The 20,760-nt window shown below is 43.5% G+C and overlaps 1 protein-coding gene and 1 long non-coding RNA gene across 7 annotated transcripts in view; one reads left to right on the forward strand and one right to left on the reverse strand.

The window, feature by feature from the left end:
- SKI (SKI proto-oncogene) overlaps positions 1-15,811 on the forward strand; it is a 119,813-nt gene extending 104,002 nt beyond the window's left edge. For both annotated transcript variants that reach the window (XM_042794279.1, XM_033007778.2), the window contains 6 exons: positions 650-775; positions 1,271-1,386; positions 3,105-3,379; positions 4,343-4,644; positions 7,278-7,508; positions 10,951-15,811. In XM_042794279.1, coding sequence (XP_042650213.1) covers positions 650-775; positions 1,271-1,386; positions 3,105-3,379; positions 4,343-4,644; positions 7,278-7,508; positions 10,951-11,139 — 1,239 coding nt within the window. In that variant the 3' untranslated portion in view covers positions 11,140-15,811. The remainder of the gene's footprint in view (positions 1-649; positions 776-1,270; positions 1,387-3,104; positions 3,380-4,342; positions 4,645-7,277; positions 7,509-10,950) is intronic.
- The window catches only part of LOC116965284, a 179,381-nt gene continuing 170,187 nt past the window's right edge, over positions 11,567-20,760 (reverse strand). Inside the window, exons 15-17 of one of the 5 annotated variants that reach the window (XR_006165484.1) lie at positions 16,762-17,202; positions 15,094-15,149; positions 11,567-12,889 (exon numbers count right to left, since the gene is read on the reverse strand). This is a non-coding gene — a long non-coding RNA (uncharacterized LOC116965284). Of the gene's footprint in view, positions 15,150-16,761; positions 17,203-20,760 lie in introns of all 5 variants that reach the window. The other 4 variants (XR_004409255.2, XR_004409253.2, XR_004409252.2 and 1 more) reach the window with 4 other exon arrangements.

Below are 20,760 nucleotides of genomic sequence, written 5' to 3' on the forward strand. Positions count from 1 at the left end.
GGTATCCCCAGTGCACCAGTTAAACCAGTAGTTACCAATTTTTTTGCAAGCCACTCTGGGACTATAGGAATTTTATTCCTTCACAGTGTTGAAGGAAAGGGGTTTTGCTTGCCAAAGGGCTTTCTTATGCTTGAGGATGATTTATGGGCCAAGCTGAGCCACTTGTGGAAAAGGCAAAGCAGCTCTTGGCAGCACCCCCAGAATCCACTGCAGCTGTGGGGTAGTGAAGTCATCGGCATAACAACCACTGCAAACAGAATAACAAAGTCTGTTCTGTTCTCGTTTAAAATAATCTTTCCAGTTCAGCAACCACATTAAACCTTACCTTTCTGCATACAAAAATAATAAAAGGCTGATAGTTCTCTGCAACACGGTGTGAATGTCTCACTTCTATTACTGCCTATCACTCCTGCATCATCTACACTTTATCAAAGTATTTTAAATGAAGGAATGAAGCCACATTATGTCATAGTTTGTGTCTGTCCCTTGTTTTCACTCCTTTGTTTGTCCTTAGGTTTAAAAAAGCAGAAAACCCCCAGTGTTTCTTTCTTTTAAATGCAAAATTTGTTTTTGCCTTATAACCTGTTTCTAAGCTGATTGCAAAATGAGTAAATCTGTCTTTGATTTTTCCTGCCTGTCTTTGTTTCAGGTCCCTTCAGATCCTCCTGCTTCCAAAAAGCCCAAAATAGATGACTCCGCTTCCCAATCTCCAGCTTCTACTGAGAAGGAAAAACAGTCCAGTTGGTTACGGTCCTTATCCAGTTCATCTAACAAGGTGATTACTGAATGTTTTGTAATGAAAAGGGAGATCAAATTAGCATGTAGTATTGCCCTACTGAAACCAGAAAAGGAGAGAGAGGACTTGCCCAGGTTTCCTAAAGTAATAACATTTCTATCCTTTTCCTAGTAACCATTGAGTTATACAGCCCTCCCAGTTTTCTTGCCATCTTCCCGTGTTCACTGACCTTGACTCTGACAACAAAATAAGCAATCCCCTCGTGCCTTTGAGGTACAAGAATTCTGTGAGACTCAAGAGCCTTTTGTGGTCTCTGCAAACTACACGTAACTTACTGGCAAAGAAAAAACGTGAGGTTTTACGTTAGTGCAGTTCACCTCTTCCAGTAGATTCTACTAAATAATGAGGCCCTAGCCAGTGGGGGAGTAGTTTTAGAGGTAATAGAACGTGTACTGAGAAGCATCACTAGCGCTCCATTGCAATTTATAGTTTAAAAGATTGTTCGTATTTATTTTTCTTTCCCCTCCTTGCCAGAGTATTGGCTGTGTCCATCCCCGTCAGCGTCTCTCAGCTTTCCGGCCCTGGTCCCCTGCTGTATCAGCAAATGAGAAAGAGCTCTCAACCCATCTTCCCGCATTGATCCGAGACAGGTAAGGAGGCGCGAGCTGAAGGGAGAATGGGGCTGGCAGCTGTGGAGATTTATTTGACAGCAAGTTGCGTTATGTTTGTTCCCTTGCACTGTTAACTGGTGGCTTTGTAATTCAGTCAGCCAGTCCACTAGTATCAGAGTAAGAAGCATTTGCAGCTGCAGAAGGGAATCCAAAAAAGTATTGATATTTTGTGCATTCATTAAATAGGTTTTCTTAGGTGAAATGTGGCATAGAGGTCTGAAATGAAGGCTGCTTCTCTGAACTTTTGATTGTTTTGGGGTACAATCATCAGAAGCTCTTGGGCCTCACTGCTCAGAGGAAGATAGAGTTACTCTCTTAGTGTGGGTGGGCAGGGGCCAGCCAGCTGTTTCCAGGCAAAGGCCAGTTGGTACCTGCCGCAGCTTGGCAGCGCTGGGCGGTCAGTGTGCTGCCAGCATGGCCCCACGCTGCCTTGAGGGGCTGACGGGGCAGCACGGGCTGCCCCAGGCCCTTCCCGTGATGGGCAGGGGTCCTCGGGGTCCTGCTAGAGCCCAGCGGGCAGCAGAGCCTGCAGAAGACTCGGCTTGCAGACCCGCTGGAAAGCTGACGTCGTAGGCCAGATCCTGCCCTTGCATAGGAACGTAATTAACCTGTACAAGAATGAGTCACTACCCATAATAGGGGGGACTACTGGTGTCACAGAACGGAAAGTGTCAGGGCAGTTATATGTTCCTTTGCCAGACTGGAACTGTTCAGTCTGAAAAATCTTGGTGCCAGATTTCTGCCTAAGGGTAATGATTTCTTTGGAAAGTTTGACTAAAGTGGCCAGGTGTTTTTAGGGAGCGTTAGGGAGAACATATTTTGCTGCCTTTACTAACAAGTTTCGTAGAAGCTGTGGGGATTGATTTAATAAAACAAAAAAGGAAAAGAAAAGGAAAAAAACCCTACCAGCATATCCTTGCTTTTAAACAGACTTAGACTTTTAAATTGGGTAGGGAGAGAAGGGCTAAATGGGTGTAAGAGTATGCCCTTTGTACCTCTGTGAGAAATTCGGCCAGTTTAAATCTTGGGAAAAAACCCACCTTCAGCAGGTTCAGGAGAAATTTTTGATATATAACTGAAGATACATCATATAGTAGATGCTGAATTGAAGGTACAAAGACAGTCTTTGCCATGTTTTTAGCAAAATTCTATGCATTTGATGTTACAGTATTAATGTCCTTTAACTGTGCTTTGTTGGGGTTTTTAACTGTGTTTTTATATACATGCACTCAGATGCATGCTGTGTCAAAAAATTACGGATAGGCAAGAATATATTTTTTTGCACTCCGGTGGCCTTTCTTAAGGAAGTGCCTTTTCCAAGTTTACAAAACATTTGTGGATAGACAGAAGTAAAACTACGCAGTTCAGTAAAACAATAGTGCATGAAGATCATGAGGAAACATTATAATTTTTAGACTCTGGGATATCTCATCTCTTTGGTGCTATTAGACTATGTGGCACTTGAATATGGTCCCTTCTGAACTGGATGGAGATGAGCTGTATAAATCATCTCCATGTTTAAATGAGTGCAAAACACTAAGCAAATATAGAGGCAGATTCTTAGCTGGTGTAAATCAATGGAACTTCACTATCATTGCAGTGTCTTGCAGTTTCAGTGCAACACATGGATTGGGAAGCATTTTAAAGCCAAGAATGTGACTGTTGTCTCCTTCCTTTTGTCTCCTGCTCTGAAACAGTTTTTACTCCTACAAAAGCTTTGAGAATGCTGTGGCCCCCAATGTGGCACTGGCGCCTCCAGCCCAACAGAAAATTGTGAGCAACCCGCCCTGTGCCACAGTAGTATCACGGAGCAGTGAGCCACTGAGCAGCACTGTCCAGCCACGGAAAAGAAAACTTGCTGCAGAGAACACAGCTATCCCAGAAGCAGCCGCCACTGTTGCAGCCACTGTTACTGCCACTGAAGAGGATAAGGAATCAGAAGCAGAAATTGAAGTAGAAACCAGGGAAGAGTGTAAGTGACAGCTGTATCTGCCTTTATTTTGGTTTATTTGTGCTGGATTTTCCTTCGTAATCCACAGGATTTGGCTGTTCAACTTTTGTTGTGTTTAAATATAATTCTGGAAGTCTAATACCTCAACGGGATGTAAAAATGCAACCTTAAGTAATAATGAAAACTAAGAATGGAACAGAAGCTGGCTGGGGGGGTGAAGGGTTGGGCTATCTTCCTGGGAGAGGAACACGCATCAGCAAAAAGAACCACCTGAACCACATGTGTCCACTAACCTGGAGTCTTAAAGGAGGTAAACATTGTGCAGAGGACAAAATGTGCGCAGTGGTCACATAAAAACCGAGGGTTTGCTCTCTGATGGAGAGCCTTCAATAAAAGCCTTTGTGGGATACACACAGATAGCCCGTAAAAACGCCAGAGCATGCACATTTGCAAGTGTGGAATTTTGTGTCAAAGGCAGACTGTGGTCACCCAGTTTCAGTATGGCGTCTGTGGAGCTGCATACATAAAGCAGAGGTCAAGAGCCAGTATGTTCTTAAACGGTGTTCGGAAGTTGGGCATCTCAGCGAAAGAGGAAGATGGACACCGGTATCACCTCATTAATGCCACTTGGTTAAATCCGCTGCTGCCCTTTCTCAGTGCATGCAGTTTATGCAAAAAGAAGAAACTTTACTGACTGAAAACAGCAGGATACTGTAGGTTTCCCTGAAGAAACCCATGGAGAAAACACTGTGACATAAATTCCAAAGTCACAAGTCGAGCAAATTGTAAGCTGCTCCCTTAAGTCAGTCAGGTTTGCACTTTCATCCCATTTCAAGTATCAAAGTATAAGACAAGTATTATCTTTCTTCCATTTTTTTTCATTGAATATTGAGTATCTCCTCTGTAGAAAAGGGCCTCAGCATATTTTGAGTTCTATTAGTTTTAGACATTTTTTTATTAATTTTCAATGTTTCTATTTTTCAGTCACCTCCTCCTTATCCTCGCTCTCCTCCCCATCCTTTACTTCATCCAGCTCTGCAAAGGACATGAGCTCACCTGGGATGCAAGCCCCAGTCACAGTCAACAGTTCATATGAGGTTGCAACACATTCTGACTCTCACAGCAGCGGGTTGGAGGCTGAGCTGGAGCACCTAAGGCAGGCCCTGGACAGTGGCCTAGATACAAAAGAAGCCAAAGAAAAATTCCTCCATGAAGTTGTTAAAATGAGAGTGAAGCAGGAAGAGAAGCTAAATGCTGCCTTGCAAGCCAAACGCAGTCTGCATCAGGTAATGTTGAAAAACAGCTTTCTCTCACACTGTCTGCAAATGCTCTTCCAGGTAGAAACCATTAGGTAGTCTGATGTAAAAAAGAATTGCCTCATTTTTCCCAAATAGCAACAGCCTTTACTGGGGTACTGTTTGTAAATTCATCCGGGAAACCAAAGCATACGGGAACCAGTCCTACATTTTTAAGCTTGCCACCTGTTTTTGCCTTGGGGTATAAATCCATGGTTACCAAAGTCAACATTTTTTCATTACTGAAAAAATCTCCTAGTCCAGCAGAGTTTATTTTGTTTTCATGTCACTGAACTAGAAACATTTCTGTCCTTACCGAGGCTTTATTTGTAGTTTTAAAAGATTTGTTGCCCAGCTGAGGGAGGGTGTTCCTGGGACACGGAGACACTTGCTGAATCTCTGCTGATGAGCTGAACTACAGCTCTTTCTTCAGCATTGCGTTAGCCATGCTTCAAAGTTCCTTGCCTCATTCAGTGAAGAAGCTCCTTATTTCTGGGAATCCTCGGTACGTCGGTCATATCAGAGAGAGAGAGGACAGACAAAAAAAAGCTGCCATTAAGTACTGGCCATGAGCAAATCCCAGTGGCTGAACAGAACAGTGGGCGAACTCCTTTTATTGTTTGAGCTGGAGCAAAAGCAGCACAAAGAAATGGAAGATAGAGCCAGTGAGGAAGATTTGCCTGTCCGCTTTTGAGTATTTTATGTGGAGCCATAACCAAACTGGAAGTGCGATCCCTTAGATGCATCTGGGGCACCGACTGTAAAATGCGGGCCTTGTTTCATCCAGCACTGGGGGTAGAAACCCTGTACTTGCACGGCTGGTCAAAAGCAGGTACACAGCCCTGTTAGCTGGCACAAGGCGTTTTGTTTCTCTGGGGAATGAAACAAAGGACAGTAGCTCACAGATGTGATTTGTGTCTGCTGTTAAAAAAACACCCCAAAAACCCAGTCCCCAAACCCCCACTAGTAGATGCAAGTATTCTACTAGCAGGCAGGAGGAGGTGAAAGAGAGACTGTGTAAGTGTGTAGATACAATCGCAATTAGAATTTTAACAAAAGTTTGCCAACTCAGATTTCTGCAAGAGCTGCAGTACAGCGAGCCTGATGCTGTGCTGCGTTCCTCTCGTGTGGAGGTGGCTCGGTGGGTACCAGCTGCAGCTCCAGGCCCCAGAGAAGGGAGGCCCAGAGCTGCCTTTTCAGCTGAACTGCTTGTTCTTTGTCACCTTGAGCAAATCACTTCATTCCCTTGTGTTTCAGTAAATGTATGTTTTATGTTTTTAAAAGCAAATATTGAGAAGTAATATATATTTAAAGCTAATTTTTAAATATCTAAACCAAATACATAGCGTGTACTTAAAGTAAAGCAGGAATTACGTGAAGTCGTTGATGAAGCAGAATGGAGTGTTGAGGCATTAAATCAAGCAGCATGTCAGAGTTAGAGGGAATACAGTTTCTGGCCATGGTTTTCCTTTCGGGCAGCTGCGGGTTTCCAGTTCCACGGGCAGGGAAAGTGCATGTGCGCGCTTCCAGGGCGGCGAGGCTGAGCTAACAATGGCCTGGCTGGGAAGTGAGATTGTCAAAAGAGTGAATTTCCCATGACCCGGCTGCGGTGTTACTTAACAGAAACATGTTGCTGTGAGGGTTTGACTCTGACAGAGAGGAAATGCTGCTTCGGGGGGTGGGGGGTGGGGGGGGAATTGAACTTTAGTTTCTAATTTAACCATTTAGGAGACAGACCTTTGGCGAGCCACATTTTTGTGCTTATGATGAACATGTCTTTTAACAGCAGCTTTTTAACACCTTTGTACCTTTTGGGTTCCTTATCATTGTCACTTCGATTAATGGCGCTCTCTTGCATTTGAGATTTCAAGGTAGCAGCTCCTATTTAAGAACCTGGACAGTGAAAGTGGCAATTTCCAGAGCGAAGCATGGTTTCAATTTAGGGTAAGGTTTCAGCCTGGAGTTTTCCAGATGTTGTCAGAGCAGTCCCTTGGCTGGCTGCCAAGAGACTTGGGGCTTCACACCAGTTACTGATAGCAAAACAAAATTGCCAAGTTAGAGAGAAGATACACTATTCAGTTTGTCTCTTTCTTGTCTTAAGTGGATTGGGGGGGGGGGCTTCATAAAATGAGCTTACTCATTTATTCAGCACGTAGTAAATTTCCTTGTTCGGCTCTGCTGGACACACAAAGGGAATTCACAAAGTGCGTTTATCATAACGTTGTGTATCTTCAGTGTCTTCAGTTAAAGTGCAGGCATTACAGTTGGTTTGAAACTTCGAGCTAGTGTAGAGCACGTTGCTCGTAGCTCTCTCCAACTGCAGTTCATCTTTATTCAGTCACAGATGGTCACAGCTATTTTGCTTGACAAAGCAAAATGTGGCTGTAGCGTATAGCTTTTTATTATCCAAGAATTCAGGGTATCTTGAGTGCAGGATCTCATGTTGATTTAAAGGAGAAGAGCTCGTACAAAGTTCAGAATGAGGTTTAGACATGAGCCGCCTTGGTCATAACCAGCAGAAGGTGAGAGTTTAGTTTGGATCACTTCCTCTACAGTTCGGTCTCTTTGCACTAATTCAGTCTCTGCTCCTCAGTTCTCACAAGTTAACTGCTCTTTTATTCTAGGAGTTGGAGTTCCTAAGAGTGGCTAAGAAGGAGAAACTGAGAGAAGCAACAGAGGCAAAGCGCAACTTAAGGAAAGAGATTGAACGTCTGAGAGCTGAGAATGAGAAGAAGATGAAGGAAGCCAATGAGTCTCGGATACGACTGAAGAGGGAACTGGAACAAGCCAGGCAGATCCGGGTGTGTGACAAGGGCTGCGAAGCCGGCAGGCTGCGGGCCAAGTACTCGGCCCAGGTAAGACCCAAACACGGAAAGCTCTAACAGCGAGAGCGCTTCCGATTTCTGCCGGTTTGGGGGTCAGTTCAGGGTCTGTGCCCTGCAGCGCCAGTGGCCTCGCTTTGTCTCCCTTGACACGAGTCCAGCTCCCGTCCATCCGCTGCCTCTGCCCCCACTGTGTCAGAGCAAGGTGTTCCCCGTTTGCCTGTGCTCCCACCGCCTCTGTCGGGCCCACAGTTCTGCCTCGAGCTGCGCGCAGCCGGCAGTTGAAAATCACCATTTACAGAGAAGTCAGCCAAAGGCTGGACATTATTGCAGTTCCACTAACGCTCTGTTGGCACTGCCAGTGCGTAGGGGTCCAGTTCAGTACTGCAAATATTAGGTAGAGCCGCTTTCTCGAATAGTATTTTTCCTTGAAGATCAGGCTAAACCTACAGGAACTATTTAAGACAAGGGAGGCAACCAAGGCCCATCAATAAGCAAACCGCAGTGCTGGGAAGGAGTGATGTTTGCAGTTACAAAGCACAAGAGTCGCAAACTGGCAGGTCTAAGAAAAGACTTCCAGTTTGATCTCTGTGAAAGTTCTAGGAATGCAGGAACATGTTGTTACAAGCAACGTGTAGCCTTTAAGCTTTCGACCTAAAAATCTCTCCACGCCTTCTCGGCATCAGATTCTTTGTTAGTTTATTCAACCCACCCAAAGCCAAGCGAACCAAGAGCTCGGGCTGCACATCCTTAAGTCGCCTTGTTGTGTCTTGGTGTTGCAGGGCATGTGGAATGCAAGGCCATCCACTGTTCCAAGCCCCCTGAAATGACCCAGGATAAGAGGCTGAGCTGAGAGCAGAACGGCAGCCTCCTGGATTTCTGTGAGAAACAGCCCTGAAGAGGAATCCATTGCCTGCCCTGCCTTCCCCTTCCTCCAGTAAAACAATCCCAGTTGCCCAGTACTGCATTTCCTATGACAGGCCGTGGTCCCACACCCAGTGTTAACCCCCTCAAGCGGCCCCTCTCCTTCAGGCCAGCTCCTTTCCTCACCGCAGCCGCCTCCCTGGGGCCTTGCTCCCACCCACCCCCACCCCCGTGCCTCTGCCTGGCCCGGGCGCCGCTTCCCATGCCAAGAGCCTGGCTGAGAAAGGAGTAAATAAAAGGCAAGGGTCAGCAGGCGTTGGCAACAGAAGGGCTCTGCAAAACGGGTCACACTAGCCTAAACTTAAACTACTCCAGCAGAGATCTGTCGCTTACAGGCAAATGCCATGTAGGTGTCACATTCGCAAGATGACTTTGCACGTTGTAACATACCTGAAAGGGATCTCTTCTACACCATGTCTAGTGCAGCAACTTCTGTGCTGTGCATGTTGTTAAACACACATGCTGTGCCTGAAATAGGAGCTGCAAATACTTGGTGTGGTCACTTTAAAGGGAGGGGGTGGGGGGAAGGAAAAGAAAAAGCCAGAGCAATCAGAAATGTTTCGGAGCCCAGGCTCTCAATAACGGGAAGGGGAGTGGTCCACTTGTACCACTCCGACGTGGCTAACCAGGAGCCCAGAAGCAGGAAATGATGTGGGCTTCCTCTCTACCATCACAGGATGTCTCGCTGATAAGAGGTGTCCAGACTAAACATGACCAGATTGAGAGCGGCTGCGCTGGGTGTTACCAGCAGTTGACTTCCACTGAGCAAAAAAAAAAAAAAACCAAGAGGACAGCAAGTGCAGAGAAAAGTAAATGCCAGCGGTGCCCCACTGAGCTCTGTGGGGCTGCAGGTGCACACAGGGTTTTGACAGGCTGGAATTTCAGCCTCCGACTGCACTCCTGCCTTGGAATAGATGAGGTCTCCTAATACAAAAGGCTAAAATCACCTCAAAAAGGATGCAAGTAGCTGAATATTCTGCAGCTTTTTCTAAGGATGCAGATACACGGGTGCAGTATCACCTGCAGGGTCCTGCAGTGGGGCCCTGCTGCTGTGCAGCCAAGTTCGTGCTGTGCTCAGGCAACGGCATGTGTGGTGGCTGATGTCTGGGGTCTGGAAGAGCTGCTTTATCCAGCGCCTACCTCAGATTGCTGCGTGCACTTAATGGAGAAATACTTTAAGTAACTTCAAAGCCTGAATTTTACAAGATGTCGATATGACTTAAGTTCTTAAGTCATGTAAGTTTAAGAGAGCTCTAGACATCCTTTTATCTTTAATTTGGAGAGCACACAGGAAGTTTGTCGCTTACGCTGTGTTCATCACTTATTATTTTTGAGGAAACCACAATTCTCTAGACAGGCTTAGGCTGAGAGAAATAGCATTAGGCAACCATGAGCGGAAATAAGACAACACATTCAGGGGTGTAAATGTCTTTGTGTAAGCTTAAAGTATTAGTTGCTTAATACCTAGTGAATACCGGTGCGGTTTATGACTTTCTTTTTTCTTACCTTGGGCAGTGAGTTAGCCTTCGTTTTAGCCCAAAACAGGAGTATTTGCCTTTTTCTTCATTAAATGGCAATCTCTGGTAACTGCTAATCTTACCGATTTGTGGCTTAAAATTGCGTATTTCAGACCGGTGCAGTTTTTCTAATGTTTACACCCTCAGCTACTGGGGCTTTTCTCTCTGCCTTTGCTATCAGTAAGTAGCGAATAGGAATGGGGCCTGGGGAGGCTGAGGCCAGCTGTGCGGCACACTGGGAGGGGGAAGACACCGATTTGATCTCAGCCGTGATCTCTTCTGGGGCCGTTAGGAATGTGTATTTCCTTGGCTCCATTTCTGTGCTGTCACTAGACAGTAGGAGCTGTTCAGTCCTGTTCCTGCCCTCTGCGGTCCAGCTGCTTCATTAGGAGTTAAAATGGTGCTAATTGTCACAGCTGGTTCCAAGGCCTCCCTCTTCACAAGCCCCTTGCCCCCCTCCCTGCCCATCTTACCTGTGGCAGGAAGGATGGAATGGTTCTAGGATGACACTGCTACAGTTGCTTTTGTTGGACATCAATCTACTGCTGAGACCTGGACCCTTTACAGAGGCAGCTGCGGGTGGGTCTGGTCACTCCTGTTAGTAACCCTTGTAAAGGGCCTGAAACTAAAGCACCTTGTAGGTTACTTTGCTGAATTCCTGTCTGCTTAAAGAAATAACAGCAGTGGGTTCAGAAGTACAGTGAGCAGAGTTCTGTTAGGCCAAGGCACTCTTAACTATTCTGTTTCTCACCCTCCTTTCTAGAACTGAAGCCACCAGAAATATTTAACAGTTTCAAGGCTAAGCTGTCCATGCAGTGCACCTGCAGAATTGTACAGTAGTATATGGAAAAAAAGCAGGGAGAAGGGAATTCCTTCCTCACCCCAACTTGGATAATTTTATGTCAGGAAATAGATGGTCTTATTACTCTTCTCACTTTGTGCTAAGGTACTAGTCTGTGTTAAAGTCTACAAAACCACACTGAAACAGAAATGCTGAAATAGTTTATTGTGTTTCTTAATATGCTTTTCTCTAGATTGAGGACCTACAGGTTAAGCTTCAGCATGCAGAAGCTGACAGGGAGCAGCTCCGAGCTGACCTGATGCATGAAAGGGAGGCTCGGGAACACTTGGAAAAAGTAGTCAAGGAACTTCAGGAACAACTGTGGCCTAAATCAAGCAGCCAGCCCAGCAGTGAAAACACAGCAAGCCACCTGGAGAACTAACCTGCTGCCCGCCACAGCTGGGGTGAGAGGTGCACAGTAAGGGAGGACGTGTGGGGTACGTGTGTAAGTGCATGTGTGAGTAGTTGTGTCTGGGCACACACACCTATGAATATGGATTCTTAGTAGTTGGAAGGCAAATGTTACTCTCTATAACAGAAGCACTGAATTACGCCTCTTTTTTCCCAATCCATATAGCACAACATCTTACTGTGCCTATAAAACACAAAGTGTTTATAAACAAAATACTTTTAAGTCCACAGCAAATTTTCTACTGGCAAACTCCAAGCAAGCAGCATCCTCCAACTAAAATCAGAGTCAAAGGCAAGCATGGCCATGTTTTTATGTTGCCCTTCTGCCTGTTGGGACATTTTGGAATTTAAAAACAAACTTTTCTTATAAGCTATTTAAAATAATTCATTACACAGACTTGGTATTAAAAAATCCACAAGATTTTTATAATGAACCTTTAAAAGCAAAACAAAAGAAACCTTCGATGCACAATTTTTAATGACTTGTTATAGGCGCTGGGATTCTTAACGTCGAAGCCCGCTGGTGATGATGCCATTTCATTAGCAGTTTTCCAGCCATCTAGGAAGCCATCGCAGTTTTAAACCCGTCACGTGGTTGTAGGAGAATTTCAGAGTACTTTTCAAAGTTGATTTTTCCTTAGCAAGAATTATCTTCATTTCCTGTCCTGAACACAAGAAGAAAGGAAGATGCAGGATCATGAAGGGGTGGGGGGAGGGGGAGAGGTATGCTTTAGGATTACAAACCCAGCCTTACAGCCTGCCCTGTTTGCAAACCACGCCATCTTTTCTAAAGACATCTTCATCAATCGATGTGTTCAAAAGACTCACTTCATCCAAGAGCACTTCAGCTTTAGGAAAAGAAAGAAGGAAATGGAGGATCCGTTAAGTCGGTTGAGAAATAAAGCAGAAGACACATGCGTTTCAAAGTCATTCTGAAATCTTCAGCTTTCAGTTTTCTGGAAAACTCATCTTTGTTGCACCATCTTACCATAAATTCAGTATTTACCTGCTTTTATTATGAACTGTCGGTCAGGATTTCTGTGCCCAAGGAGAGCGTAACATCGCATTATCGGATACTACAGAAAAGAAAAACAACATTTTTGCTGCTGTGAATAAGCCTACATTTGGAAAAAAAAAAAAAAAAAGAAACTTTTTTGTTTTCAAAAAGAGAAATTACTTTAATTTTGGGATCCAAGCCGCAGCCCCGGAATAAAAATGCAGCATGCCATCACTTTGTCTTACTGTTGGTGTTGTTGTTGATTTGTTTTTTTTTAAAAACTGCACTTTGTCAAAATCTTACTCTGCATTTTATTCCATATTTCTAAAGTTTACAAGTTGAGCATTCTAGATTCTCCCCTGCTGGACAGATGTGAAAATCAGCAACGTGATTTTCCACCATCTGACACTCACAGCATCGGTGACGTTTTTGCAGACTGAGGATTCCGCAGGTAGAGAACGTGTGTGGGGTTCCAAACCCGTTCTGCCTGGCTCTGTACCACCGCCGGCGGTGGGAAGCAGTAGAGCTGCTCCCGGCCGTGCTTAACAAATACAGTTGGTGCTTTACTGAACAAGAGAAAAGTTCTTTTCACCCACAAACACTCACCTCTTGCACACTCAAGTTTATCAGCACGAAGTGAAAATTTGACCTGGGGCTGCAGATGTGCCTTCCAGCTCATTTTTCCTCTCAGCATCTTACATAGGCAATGCTGACACTTTTTTACCTTAAGGAATAAAAAATAAAAAAATATTAAAAAATAAAACCCTATGCATCATCCTACACAGAAGTTACTCTAAACAAAGGAACATATTTCCAGTAATCTTATTTGCTTTTGGACATTAATACAAACTATGTAAGCTTGAAAATTATTTTCCGGTAGACAAAAAGCGGCTTTCAATCCTAAAATTATAGTATTTACTTTCAGTACATTAGAGATTATTTTTTTTTTTTTTAAAACAAAACAAGAGCTGTTTGCTTGAAACCATTATAATCATTATAATAACTGTGAGCATTAACAAAGAAGTTCATATATATGTTTTAGGTACAAAAAGAAGAAATATGAACGGAGTAAAATTACTGGGACAATGTAAAAGTGTTGGGAGCAAGAACCAGTGACATCAGGCAAAGGACACGAAGCTGTGGGGGGATGCAGGGGTTGGCCCTGTGCGTGTGGGATGCTGGAGACTGAGGCTAGGTGCAGATCTCCTTCTAAAGTGCAATGCAAAAGGAATTTTGATTATGCTTAAGCAGGTTTTTTTTAATGTGGGGTTTGTTTTTTTTTTTTTTGCTTCTTTGTATGTTTTTTCTGCGATTATTAAATCATATGCATGGAATTAAAATCTCTGCCATACGTATATTCATTAATGGGCATTATTACTGTCTTATGTAAAGGGTTTGTTTTGTTACGCAGTATGCATAAAAATGTTCTCAGCCTTATGATTTCCAGATCTGTATTATTCACTTATTTCTTCAAGGGAAACTAAATAATTTTAGCTGTAGTTGATCATTGTGCATTTCAAAGTCTCAAGCTATGCTTTACTGCCATGGTAAGAAATTACACAGAGAACAACTGTATCCCCACCCCCCATAAGCTGCTTCAAAGCTTTTTCACGTGTTGTTTGGGGCTTTGTCCCCCCATCTTGGATGGTGTCTGTCCCCTTACGATGCAGCAGAAGGCGGCACCGTGGCTCCCTCTGGTTTTTCACAGGAGGAGCAGGGCACTTAGCTGTGGCACACCACAGCTTTTCTTTCTTGGGTGCCTGGGGAAGCAAACTGATGCACTGGCACAATTTCTTTGGTGCATGGGATGCTTTTATCCTCCAAAATTAATGAAATCTGCATTATTTTTTTCCCAAGGAAAAACAGAACAGTAAATAGTGTTATCAACAATAAATAGCCTTGTCAACCAACCAGCAACACCTGTGCCTCACACACCAGTGGGATGAGATTCTTTAGAAAGAAGTCTCCAAAATAGTTACAACTGTTGTAACAAAGCCCTGGCTTCATTTGCCACACACTGTGGTCATTGTGACGTGTCGTATATGACAAATGAACTTGACAATGTCTGAGGTTAAGACTCGATCATATTTGAGCCTTGGGAGGGAAAAACTTCCTAGTAAAAATATTTCTATAAATTAAGGCTTAAAATCAGTAAGACTAAATAAGGTGCAAGAAGACTGGGAACAAACGTTCTATACCAGCAGTTAATCAACAGGAGAGGTTTACAGGATAGTAGTCTTATCTTCAATAATTGTGTCTTTCCTAAATACATTTTAACAAGATAATCTTTATTTCTGCAGAATACATAATTTCTAATTCAAAATTCCTCCACATGTAATTTTAAAGTTGTCACAAGATGGCCACAGGGACACTAATTCTAGAAAATGGCTGTCAAAACAGTGGGAATCTTCAGGGGAAAACCACCCCGTTGTGAAGGTGCTGAAGGTGAGGGAGTTCTGTGTGTAATTTCTGTGCGTGCAGCACGTCACCCCCCAGCCGCCCGCGCGGGTGCCCCTGCTGCTCCCCGGCCCCCCAGCGCGGGAGCGGGAACCTCGCCTCTTCCCATTTCATCTGCGCTTTAGTTTCCTTTAAGAAGTTAAAAGGGAGAAGAGGTGTTTCATACAGGCTGTTGACTCTCCCTGTACTTAAAAATATATTACTTAGTACTTGTATATTCAGTTTAATTACTCATTGTTTCTATTACTGAAAGAAGACTTAACGAAGGGAAAAAAAAAAAACAACAGCAATAACATTCATATCTATGGAGCAGCTAACTAGTATACATAATATTCTGCTTTTCAAACAGAACTAGCCAATGTAAAGAAAAAAAAAGTTAAAAGTAAATTCAACATGTAAATACTTTTTTTCATTTTACACTGTTGTATTATAAGTGTATATGGTGTTTACTTTTTCAAAACTCTTTCTTACCTGGTAGTTGTCTTGTTTTATGAGTTGTGTTTTTAACTAAGAAGAACCTTTGCTGTCTGTTAGGAAAAAAACAAAACAAAATCTTTTTGCAAGTTTTAAATGTGGGTTAACCTTTCTCCATCATTTGCATTTTTTTGTCCTTATTTTCACTGTAAAGTATTTTATTACCAAAAGGTTGATTTTCTTTCCATTCTGCCCTCTCATCAGTCCATGTGTTTTAGAGAGAAGTTTTTTGTTGGTTTGGTTGTTTTGTTTTGGGTTTTGTTTTGTTTTGTTTTTTAAATCAAAAAGAACTCACAGAAATGACATTTTTTCAATTGAAGAAAAATAAATCTTTACATTTATAATAGCCAATAGCATTTCAGCACATTTTTGTTATCCTGGTCTCTCCTATGCTGCTGCTAATGACAATATTATGACTTACTCTACTATTCTAGAACTATTTTTATGTAAGTAATGTATGCTTTCTTGTTTATAAATGCCTGATTTAAAAAAAAAATAAGAAAAAAGCTTGGCATATTTATCTATTTCGCTGTGTACCTTGATAGTCCTTTTCCACCCCCTTTTCCACATCCCCTCCCCCTGAAGCAGATAATATTGTAAAATAAAGGACTTTATGAGATTATGTATGAAAATAGCTATGCTTATATACCACAGTGACTGAATGTACAGTGTATAGACGCATTACCTAAAATAAAATTGTTTGTCCAGAAAAAAATAACTCACTCCGGTATGGTTTTTGAGTTTTCTGTGCTTGCAGCTGTGGCCTAATTCTTCTGAACAGGCAAAGCTCAGAGACCGTCCAGGCATCTGCAGAAGCACAAAGTGCCTCTGGCTCAAAAGTCAAGACTTAAAAGTTAAACACCACAAACCCACAGAAACTCCACTGCACCCGTGGAACCGAGCAGTTGTGATGATGCGCTAATGCTACACTTGGTGTATTTATTGCACGTATGTCCCAGGCCCTCATTTATAAAGCGTCGAAGCCCTGCTAGCTTGTGCACCAAGCTCATTTTGAGATCACGTAACACAGCCACAAACTCATCCTCAAACAGACACGACCCCCCCCAACTCATAACAAATCCCATTTGTCCAGAGGTGGAAGTAGCATTAAATTCTCTCACATGCTGGAGAGAAGCTCGGGTTTCCTGTCATGTTTTTATCTTTTCTGGCAGGCCAAAGCCAAAAAATCTGCCCTATCCCCTTAAATGTGTGGAGGCACATCAACAACCTGAGGCTGAGAGTTAAAGCAGCCTCATGTTCATGTTGCTTCCCTGACAGCCTAGTAACGAGCCTCTCTACCGCATCAGTTGAACAGAGGATCCTTTTCAGGTCTGCACCTGACAATATTGTCAGGAGAATGGAATTTAATTAAAAACTATGCATACCACTTCATGGGGAAATTCTAACAATGGAGTGAAATTTCTTTTGAATAGTGAGAACTGTAAGCATACACAAGTTTGTACCAGGTCAAAGAAAAAGAAATACAAGAGGGGAAAAATGCAAAAAGCAGAAGATGGAAACATATGTTAAAGTAATTCTCTCATGGTTTTCTGAGAAATGGCTGCAGAATTTCCACAGCTCTGGTACATTTCTTAACATGCCCTTGTAAAACAGTGGAAAAGCCAGAGAATGATTGAACAGCTTAAAAAAAAAAAAAATCTCTACTTTAGATTTGTGAGTCATTGCAGCCTTGCTTTCTAAGGGGTTGGTTTGCTTCCTGTTTCTACCAGCTGGGTATCAACAGTGGGCAAATCCAGGCTGAGCTGGTGCCTCTTTCTCTGGAAGGTGGAAGCTGTTGGAGGCTCCTGGCCTGCCCATATGAAGCTCAAGCAGTTCCCTTCCAACGTGCCCCAGCAGAGCGCCCGTCCACTGGCTCTCTTCCTCCTCCCCCGCCCCGGTGGTGGCAAAAGGAGCACAGGGAGCTGTAAGGTCCCTTTTCCAAGGTACGAGAGACTCCAAAGGGATCCAGCCGTTCTCGCCCTCGTCTTTCACGTGAATGAACCTGCGGGACCTTGGCTCACAAGCGGTGCTGGAACTACAGGCTGGAAGACTGAAGCCTCATGTTCAGCAATGAGCTCGTGGATAAACAGCGGCGTACGCAGCATCCTGTATGGAGAGATGAGAGATGAGGTCATTCTCCTGCTCCCAACAGGGAGAAAATTTTTAAAAAACAAAACAAAACAAAACAGTCAGCACATTTGCTGGAAATGAAGAGACATGTACAAGCCCCAACAGCCCAGGAAGGGTTGCGGGGACAGGCTTGGTTTTGGAGCAAAGGGTTCCTATAACAGCTTGATGACAAAAACTTACCTTGGAAAAAATTCAAGTGAGTAATAAAATGATGACAAAGTGTTATCAGTTAGCTTCATGCACATTGTATATAACGTCTTCTGACACAATTACTTTGAATGTATACAAAGAACACTGTCTGCAGGACCGTAGGTGAATTGGCCCACGGACATCTCCAAAAATTCCGAACCAATGCACAGGCAATTCCTGGAGATCACGAGCAGACAGAGATTACGGCTGGAACGGGATGCAACTGCACCAGTAACTCCTGCCCCCAGGACTCGCAGCAAAAGGGTGGTTCCACCCATTTTTGGTACCAAGTGGAATCAATAAGGTTTTAAGTCTAAATGCAGGTCCAGATCTTTCACTTGTAAAAAGATCTTGTGGCCCCAAATACAATTCATATCCACATCCTTTCACTTGTCCATCTGTTACTATGGTTTTGGTTTCTAAAATTAAAAACAAAAGTTCAAATAACTTTATTGACAGTTATCTTCTGTAGGCAAAGTATACAGCTGACAAATCTCTCAAAGTTCTCTGATAAACAATACACTGTAACTTTGTTCCACAGTTTTTGTAACAAAAAAATAGGTCTAGAGCAGTTTGCCAGCTACTTTCAGGAAGGACCAGCTGTGTTTCTGTCAGCACATCACACTGATATTTTCTCTGAAATTTTTAGTATCTTTGGAAATACCCCATTTTGGAGCAAAATGGCTTTAAAGAAAGGAAGATGTTCTCATATCACAAGGGGCAGGAGCCACACTCCTGGCTTTTTAAAGAATTCACCAGCTCATTTTCCTAACTTGAAATAGAATTCCTTCAATTAGGAACACAGGGAAAAACTTCAACTTAATTTACCATTCTACTGCAAATCAGTAAATTAACTCAAATTCTAATGGACACAGATCCTACACTGATAAAACAACACTTCAAAATTACTATGCAAGGAGACAAAGACAAGACACAGATTTTTCCAGACCCTGAAAGCAGCTTCAATTGGACTCGACACCCAGTGCTAAACCCGTCCTGGTGAAGGGCCAGGTTTGCCCAAAGCAGCCCTTCCCCGAGGGGAACGACGATTCCCCCACCGGGACAGGCTGTGGTTTTGCCATTAGAGACTGACCAGACCCACCCCTGAGTTAGTGCCGGTTGCCAACTCAGGTAAGATGGACACGGCCTTTCTAGAGTTTTCTAAAGAATCTAGGAATAAATCTTGTTTGTTTTAGTTTCTTTCTGAAGTTAGCTGAGGCTAACTTGGAAATAAGGCTTGGCCTCGCATATGGAAAGCTCCAATGCCGGAATCCAGCTCTCCAGTCCTATTGGACACCTTCCTTATTCTTGGACTATCTCTTCTCAGCTATCCCAAATTTCTCTGGCTACTCTGTATTCTAGGAGCTTTCATTTAGCTGACCTAGATTACAAGCACAAACACACAAAGCAAAAAAACATGTATTTCATTTGCCTCCTCCACTGTCCTGAACTCAGTCAAGACTTTCAGATGGGAGCTGTGTGCTCGGGATGACTCTCACAGATCCCCATGGAGCCATGGGTAAATTTTGGCAAAGCTTGGAAACACCCACAAAATTGCTATCTTTTTTTTTTTTCTCGTTTCTTTCTCTAACTGGCTTATATATAAAACCAAAAATCACACAAAAAACCTCCAAAACTTCTAATTTGCCAGCTACAGCTGTGTATCAAGGATGCCAGTTTAATTTGACAGTGTAAATTAGGTGGTTCAGAAGTGATTTGTGAGTCTAAACAGACAGCCAGGACATACTGAGAAGAGCCGTATTTTCCAAAGGCATTAAGTCAGGTGCCTGTCAGAGTTTCTTACTGGGCAGCAAGAAATTGAGATGTTCAAAACACTCATAAAAAGCTTTTCTTTCACTCCAATTTCTCACTTTTTCTGGATTTTTATAGCCTTTCTTTGGGCAACCTGCCTCTGCCGATGCAGCTGCAGTTCATGCAAAGGTCATCGCCACCTCTTCCCTTCACCAGCGCATCACCCAGAACGCCCATCTGCACCCACCGCCCCGAGCAGGACGACTGCTCGGCAAAGTGCGGGGCAGAGTAGAGGTAGTGGAAACAGGGAAAATTAAGCAAATTCTTCAGCATTGCTTGTTCAACAATTAAACAAGAGTTAATGAAGAACTGTTTAGTCTGTTTTGAGGATGTAGATCCACAGAAATTCTTATTGCCTAGCATGTGATACGAAATCACACAGCACTTGTGACCATTCGAGGAACCTGGCTATGTCTAGAGCAGAGCTTTGCGCTGAAGAGTTGAGCCACCTCTCCTGGTGTCACTTCTCAGAGTGACTGACTCTTCATGCTATTTCCGTTACAGAAACAAAATAGAAAACCAGATTTGGATTGATAAGTCTACATAGCAGAAGCTGAAAACATCACCCTATACTCTATCACCAAGGAACTGAGTGCAACAACACATACCGGTAGGAAAGACCAGTCGATCTCTCTTGTGTTTATGATTAAGGGGGTAGCTGGGTTTTGAGATTCTAGTTACTCTGCCAGAATAATTTCAATTTACTTAATATAAGAACCAAAATACTATGAATCAGATGCGCACCTACTCAGTCAATTACTTTGGAGTACCTCCAAAACCAAAAGCACACTCACATTGTCACTGCACTGATTCATTATCAACACAGGATTTTCTCCTTCTACATTCTCACTGTAAACTGCGTGAAGAGAACAGCACTGGAGGAAATGTTCTTGCATATACTGGCTGTCAAGTTATTGCTGTGATTAAAATACATTTTCTATAATGCAGGAAGTCCTACAGGGAAGTACCTGACTGGTCGATCGACTGGTTATAAGCGATTTCCACATCCCGCCCCACCTGCCAGCAGCCCCCTTCCCAGGGCAGCGCCGGCTCGGCTCGCTGGCGGGCGGTGTCCAGTGGGACGCGGGGAGGACGTGGAGCACCTTGGGCAAGTTCCTACAGGGAATCTGACCGCCTGGAGAGTGAGCGAGGCTCAGTACGCTGTAGCCCAGTCCACAACCGAAACTCCAGGGAGCCGTTCTTCCCAAGCCCAATCAAAATACTCAGAGATCAACTGATACAGAGTTCAGCTAAAGCTGTCAGTGTGCACAGAAACCTGACTTGGTATGCTTAAGTACCCCTTGAGCTCAACTTAATTTCACCAAGTAGAAATAGTTAAAAAGCTTAACAGAGGCCCCAGCCCCCTTTGTGCTCTGTTCTCTATAAATGCTCAGTGAGCTACAGTCCCTGCCCCAGAGAACTTTCATCCAAACAAGAACAACAAAGAATTGGGGGTGGGGAGGGATAATCAATAGCAAGGTGAGCCGAACTGACTCAAGCTCAAAGTAGCTGCTGGAGATCAGAAATAAAAAT

The sequence above is a fragment of the Tyto alba genome, unplaced genomic scaffold, assembly GCF_018691265.1.
Source record: "Tyto alba isolate M040663 unplaced genomic scaffold, T.alba_DEE_v4.0 Super-Scaffold_20000042, whole genome shotgun sequence".
Lineage (NCBI taxonomy): Eukaryota > Metazoa > Chordata > Aves > Strigiformes > Tytonidae > Tyto > Tyto alba.